Source organism: Esox lucius, chromosome 7 (assembly GCF_011004845.1).
Source record: "Esox lucius isolate fEsoLuc1 chromosome 7, fEsoLuc1.pri, whole genome shotgun sequence".
NCBI lineage: Eukaryota > Metazoa > Chordata > Actinopteri > Esociformes > Esocidae > Esox > Esox lucius.
Genome location: NC_047575.1, coordinates 13,437,641 through 13,444,823, shown reverse-complemented (window position 1 = coordinate 13,444,823; position 7,183 = coordinate 13,437,641). Strand labels below are relative to the sequence as shown.

Below are 7,183 nucleotides of genomic sequence, written 5' to 3'. Positions count from 1 at the left end.
CTAGAAAAATTGTAGTGGCAAGTGGCAAGAATTAGTGGCAAGAAATAGACAAGGGGTAATGGAGATGGGCAGTGACTTCAAAGTAAATTGTTCTATTCCATGAGGTGATAAGTTAAAATATCTGCCTTTGTGGCTTTGAGAATGGCAGTAAACCTAATGGCTCATGTCAGACAAATTGGATGAGAAAATCTGTTACATTATGAAAATGTAAAGATGCATCTTAATTTCAATTAAACACATCTTAATTTAATATTAATCTGAGTATCATGGAGGTGAATATCTGAGACATTTATTATCTGCACTGCATTACATTGACGAATGAAACTAATAACAGTACATAATTTCAAAGTCCCCTGCTTGGATGAGAAACTGTGGGGATTGGGGGTGTGACTTTCAAACTGTAAAAACCTGGGAGGCAAATTATGATAAATGATTCAAAATATATGTTGGATTTTTTTAATTATATATTAAAAAAGCACTCATAGTGTTATATTACACATACTGTTGTAAAAAATAATATTAAAAGAAAGGCTTTTAAACAATTATATATTGTCCCATATTTCTCTGTAGGTAATTGAAGATGTCCGTGTGATCTCTCCTCACTCAAGAGAGAGTTGCCCTTGTTCTGAAATGAGCCAATGGGACACATATTTGGCTTAAAGACAGATAAATGTTTGTCTGCAATTTTCTACCAAAATAATTGAACATGTTGCTTGCATCGCCAGGGTTTGGGTTTGATTCTCATGGGTTACCAATCTGAGGGAAAATATATGCACTCTAAAGAGGTTTGCTAAATGCCTAAAATGCAACCTCTTGATTTGATCACAGAGTAATTAATGCTGTAATCAGTCAGCATTGTGCTTTGTTGAATGACATCACCATATGAGCAGGTCGATGTCCTTCCACTGTTCTCTGTAGTACCCATTAATCACAACCTCAGGAGATTACAGCCGAGGACTGTACTACAAAGCAGGTTCAAGATGTAAGCAACCTATTTTTGGGAACCTGTCCTGGGAAAACAACACATTAAGAAAACTCAACTTAGTATTTTTGGTTGAGTTACTTAACGCATTAATAAACAAAAAATCAGTAGCTATAGTTTTTAGTTATGTATTCAAGTTAGCTGACTAACTCGTTGAACTTGCTTTTTAGTATTCCCCTCAAGCCCACCCCAAGACCTCTCCTTGAAAACATGTTGATTTTCCTTTCTACAGCATGTGCCATTTGGACACAACGTTCTGAACGGTTCTGTGTTGACATGATACCAGACACCCCTCACTGAGCTCCGCCTTTCAGCGGGAAGGGGGAAAGACATCGGTTTATGCCGTTTGTTTACTATCACCCCGTGTTGTATTTGGAATAAGAAATAAAATCTAAAGTCTGCAGCCAGTAAGGAAAGTGTATATGTTAATTGCACAAAGCAAGTAGACCACGGTAGGCTGACAGATGAATTCGACACGTTATCCCACTCTATATGTAGCCTACTCTTTTGCCCCCTCATTCCTTCCCTCCTTCACCCCGAGTCAAATTACATGTCCCATGCTGGCCACACGTTTTCTGAAGCATGTAATGCTTGTAATGTATGTTATGAAATATAATCACTAAGCATTCTGCACTCCAACTAAGGTAGCCTATGCAACATTGGTGTATAACTGGGCTGGATCCACGAGTAACCTCTTAGTGTCAGAGGGTTGGAAAACTTCACACGTAGGTTTAATGACGTTTTGCTGGAGTATTGGTTGTAGTTCAACTAAAATAAAATACGGGTGAAGCAAATCCTGTATTTTTTTGTCATCAGACCTACCTAATTCTCACTTGAAACATGTTTGTGTTCAATTGCCTACATTACACATTCTGTTAACATTTGATCCTAACTTGATTTTGGGGAAATGTGTATACTTGACATTTCCTAGTTAGTCAACATACGATTCTTTGTCATGCAATACTCTCAGTATTTTGAATGTAGTGAAATGCTTTTTCTATTATTCACCAGTGCTATCTGTCCGATTTCTACGAAGAAATTAGAGATTTATTTCCCATTTAAGTTGTTTGTGTTCATGGCTTGCAAAGTCGTCAAAAACAGGAGGAACACGTGCCTAGCTGATGACAGCTTAAGATGGGCTATCTTAATCAAAATCAAACATTCGATTTCTAGTTCCATTAAGTGCTATTAGACTTAAGCTCTCAAAAGATACATTTAAAGTCGGATTCTGGTTATGCCAGAATACTGTGAATTTACAGACCATCTTGTTAAACTCATCATTATATATCAATGTGCAAGTTATATTGGTTCTTCCTTAAAAGTGGGCGGTCGGCTGAAACTATGACGCTATGCTGCTGTTAGCTTATATAGAGCTTCTCACTGATGCTGCCGAGGTATAATTTTATTCAGCTTCAAGGATAAACTAAAGCCATTGAAAACGATTTACACGACCACATTCTTTACCAGGTAATTTGTTAATTAATATTTTCGTGTTGTTGTTGAAAATCTTTTTTTTTTTAAATAGGGCTGACTACTCTCGCGTATGAGACATGACAGGGGTGTTTCCCATATTACCAGAAAATGTAGAGATTATTGTTTAGGCCACACTAAAATATAAATATTTTGAGAAATGTTTTCGTAATCCATAGTGTGATTTATGTATTTTATTTTTCTTGCTTGCTGCATGTTCACTACAGTAAAACACGACTAAACCGGTTTAACGCATGACGGTACAGTACCACCCGCCATAAGCTTTTTTGAGATGTACTGTAATCGATGAACCGTTTAATTTAGACATTACAAAGGCGGCAATTACATTTATACAAAATGACCATCCAAAAATGTCACTATTATAGGTATATAATTTGCCCATTTGGGGTTTTGACCTAACTCACATTCAAAGATGACGCAACGTTCCATCAAATTGCCATTGTATTAAGTGAGCATCGTTGGCGCATGTGCAGAACCAATGTGGTCTCGGGAAAACGTCGTTTAGGCATACATGTGACTGCGGAATTTGTATGATGTAGGTTACGAAACTTTAGCCTACAGTGCGCTACAAAAACGTATGTTACGACTTCACACTTATTTTACAAATTCAACGTATGGTTTGGTATCACAGTCCTGAAGTAAAGGTTACAAAATAAAAGCAGCAATTCCTAATCAATCTGCGACTCTGTCTTCCCTTTTTATATCAAGAATATCTGAACTCAATCAACGTAACAATGAGTAAGGATACCGAGGTGGACATGAAGGACGTGGAACTTAATGAGATGGATCAAGAGAAGCAGCCGATGACGGGAGGAGCTGGGAATGGCGATGCCAGTTCTCCCACCGGTGCAGAGAAGAACGGAAGCATTAAACTGAAAATCCCAGAGGAAATTGAGACAAAATTTACTGGTCTATCCAAGGAAGAACTCCTCCGAGTCGCTGGAACACCGGGGTAAGAAACATCACAACATGGATTGTATTAATGGCTCATAACAATAGAGGAACATTTCTTGCTATATGTAGACATCTAAGAATAATTTGTAGTGAAATAATACCCTTTCTCCCGTAATATCCTGAAGGTGGGTCCGGACACGATGGGCCCTTCTAATTCTGTTCTGGTTGGGCTGGCTGGGGATGCTGGCTGGAGCTGTGGCTATCATTGTTCAAGCACCTCGCTGCAAAGAGCTTCCTGCCATGAACTGGTGGAATTATGGACCACTGTACCAAATTGATGTGCAGGCTTTCAGCGAGTCAAAGAATTTGAAGGGTAAGACAGTTTATGAATGAGATTTGTGGTGAATCCCACATGTGATACAACTCAGTGCAACGCAGACTACGAAGTATGTCTGTCTGTGCGAATGAGCAGTGCTGCTGACAGGGATCAGCAGTTCACATGACAAGCCATGAGGTTTTAAAATACATCTGCTTTAGTACTTCATAGTGTGCATGGCATAGGATTCTAAGTGTTGTGGTCACATTTGAGAAACCATTTCAACATGTGACTCAGCTCTTGCGGAAGAAGGGAGAGGAGCCTGCTGAATCCTGTTTTCTCCCTTGTCAACCAGCTCGGTCTCTTCCACCCCTTACTGGTTTTGCAGGTTTTCTTAATTTGACCTATTAAAATTGTCTAGGGACTGGGCAACAAAATGCCTGCCTGAAACATTGAGTGAGTGCTTTAATAAATGTTGGTAGTTACTTTTTGCTTAATTGGGCATCATGTAAAATAAATTACAAATATGGCAATTTTACTTTTCAAATCCTTGTTAAAGAGGGTTCTTTTGCTAATTCAACAGTGTTGTTAATTCCTAAACATGTTTAGAGAATTTAACTGGGAAGAACATTTGTCATTTGAATGTAAGGGTGGGACATTGAACCAATTTTTCTAATGTCACAGGTGTGGAGGAGAAGATTGACAGTCTGGGCCAGCTGAAAGTGAAGGGCCTGATTATTGGGCCCATCCATGTTGCCCCGCCCAACCAACCAGAGAGTCTGGATTTTGTGAAGATCTCCTCTGAGGTCGGCAATCTGGATCAGTTCAAAGAGCTTATTACAACTGCTCACAAGAAAAGTGAGTATAGCTCATGTTTAGTCTTTTCATTACTATTATGACGTAACCTGCTCATTGGTTGGGCAAGGGTTCGTTCAGATGGCTTAACTGTCTTCCCTTTCTGACAGGCATTAATGTCATCCTGGATCTGACTCCTAATTATCTGGGAACTGGACCGTGGTACTCTAACAGCAGTGTCACCAATGTTGCTGAGAGACTTAAGGTCAGTTTAGAGCAGGTCTTGTCACTGAACCCCTTATTCCATCAACTGAAAATGAGTTATTAGTTCTATGAAATGTATGAATACTCTCCTATCTAGATTGCACTGGTATACTGGCTGGGACAAGGTGTTGATGGGATCCTGCTGTCTGGCGTAGAGAACGTGGCCACGGCGGTTCCAACTCTTTGGGCTGTAATTCGAGCCATTGTCCAGAATGTGGCTGAGGAGGAAAAGAGGTGAGAGCACCACCTTTACGTTGTAGATCACCTCTGAGATGAGTGGTAGCCACCTAGTGGTCTGATTTGTGTTCCTGTCACATGTTTGTCCCCCTCAAAATGTCTCAGCTAACTTGTGCCCCCTAGTGGCGTAAACTACACTTGCTGTGAAAAGTGGATGGTTTGACAATGGGTCTGTGATGTAAGTTGTATATGATAGTCATTGAGCAATGGAATTCTGGTTTCCTCCTTCAGGGTTCTGGTCGGTGTGACTGAAAAGACCTCTGCTGCTGAAGTGTCTGAACTGCTGAACTCCACTGGGGTTGACCTACTACTTTCTGGGGTGTTCCGGTCTAAGAGCATGACTGCTGTGGATCGAGCTGAGACTCTCCAGCACCTTCTCTCTTCCCACAACCAGACCAAGTTGGCCTGGAACATCGGGGACAGGAAAGAAGGCCACCTGGCAACTCTGGTGGGACCAGACATGGTCACCTTCAACCAGTTGCTCCTACTGACACTGCCCGGTACCCCTGTGTTTAATTATGGGGATGAGATCGCCCTGGAAGATAAGGTGAGCAGGGGGTTTCTATACCAACATGATAAATCACAGCTTTAACTTTGGCGAAACCGCTTACCCTTGAAAGGACAGCCGTTAAATTGAGTACCTTATGTATTGATTTTCTGTTTCTATAACAGGATACAAAGTCCCCTGACATGCTGTGGGATTCTCTGGATGACAAAGACACAAATGGGACTGCTGAGGTATGAGATGCTAATGCATTAATTCTCACAAAATAATCTATTCCTAAAACTGTTGGCGAACCTTATTAAAATACTAACTTCCTGTAACCCTCAGATGGAGAAAAAACAGAGGCTTTCTTGCAGTACCTTCTTCAAGACTATGAGTGATTTGCGTGGAAAAGAGCGTTCCCTGCAGCACGGAGACTACATTCCTCTCTTCAATTCTACCTCGACCCTGGTTTACCTCCGCCGATGGGACCAGAGTGCCCGTTACATTGCTGCCTTCAATTGGCACAATGAAACTGTGACTCTTCAGCTTTCCCACCCTGAACTCCCAAAACAGGCAGTGGTCCTAGTCAGCACTGACAAGGCCAGCTTGGCCCCTGAGAGTGATGTTGAGCTCTCCTCGCTGAGGCTTAGCCCAGGTCAGGCTGTTCTGCTACAATTCCCATACATAGCCTAGAGTGGGTGGGATCCCTGCACTTTCTGTTGGCATTGATGTTAAATTAGGTTTCTCTTTATGGTGGTGTTTTTAGATCACCTTTTTCCCCCAGCGTATGTTGTACTGGTGCGACGGTTGAAGTTTTAAGTGTTAGTGTGCACTCGTCAGAAGATTTTACTTGAATCCAGAAAACAAACTGCTGTAAATTCATTGTGATCTAGAGTAGTGTTGATCAGGTATACAAAACAGGTCCTCATCACATGCCCTAGTCCACCCACTGCAACTACCTTGATGTTACTGAAAATGCATTCCAGACCGTGATTGAGTTTTAGATGTTGATGTATTTAATTGCCTTTTTTAAGTTATTGATAATGGGGTGTGTTAATTGCCCCCTTACTGAAACTTTGTAATTGTGTTCAGAAGTAATGCCCAATGCCTTTCTCATATTTCAATCATACTTTGATTGCTTATCAACTGAACAGTGTAAAACCCATGAGAAAGGTTGAGGGTCTATAAAACTGAAATAAACTGAACTGAGTACAACCTTTACAACTTCTTACATTTTTGTAGTCATATGTGTATGTAAAATGAAAGCTAGCCTTAACTTCTGACTTCCATTCAGCAGCACATGAACATCTCTTGGTGTCTAGTGCCTTACAGGCAGTCATTTGGCTGTAGCTGTAATGCCTGTGGGCTGCTCTGTCACTCCTTATTATACCAACAATTTAACATGTATCAGGTAGTAGACACATTGGCTGCTACTATTTTCACTACCTAAACAAGTAGACAATTTCTTTAATTCTGAACATTATAAAAGCACTTTATAGTGACACTTGGAGTAGCCAGTTTGCAAATGATCAGCACCTAGAAAGTAAATAAACATGGGCTAAATCAACAAGGACTTAAGCTATTCCACTGCCATTGGATGATTTCCTTCCAGAAACCGTGGTCTTTGTAATGATTAGAAATGTAGCTGCTAGACACAATGCGTGCAAGGTCACAGCTCTACTATCTGCAAAACTCAATCCAACCACTATGCCCTATA

General features: G+C 40.6%; 1 protein-coding gene across 2 annotated transcripts; it reads left to right on the top strand.

The window, feature by feature from the left end:
• Positions 1-2,320: 2,320 nt before the first annotated feature.
• On the top strand, positions 2,321-6,687 carry slc3a2b (solute carrier family 3 member 2b). 2 transcript variants are annotated; one of them, XM_010900530.3, is made up of 9 exons: positions 2,321-2,449; positions 3,182-3,425; positions 3,553-3,740; positions 4,368-4,541; positions 4,649-4,743; positions 4,840-4,976; positions 5,211-5,526; positions 5,652-5,717; positions 5,812-6,687. In XM_010900530.3, the coding sequence occupies exons 2-9, from the start codon at positions 3,208-3,210 to the stop codon at positions 6,157-6,159; spliced, it is 1,542 nt and encodes a 513-aa protein (XP_010898832.1). In that variant the 5' UTR covers positions 2,321-2,449; positions 3,182-3,207; the 3' UTR covers positions 6,160-6,687. The 2 variants fall into 2 exon arrangements, with proteins under 2 accessions (XP_010898832.1, XP_010898833.1); XM_010900531.5 differs by lacking the exon at positions 2,321-2,449 and adding an exon at positions 2,946-3,048.
• Positions 6,688-7,183: the final 496 nt, after the last annotated feature.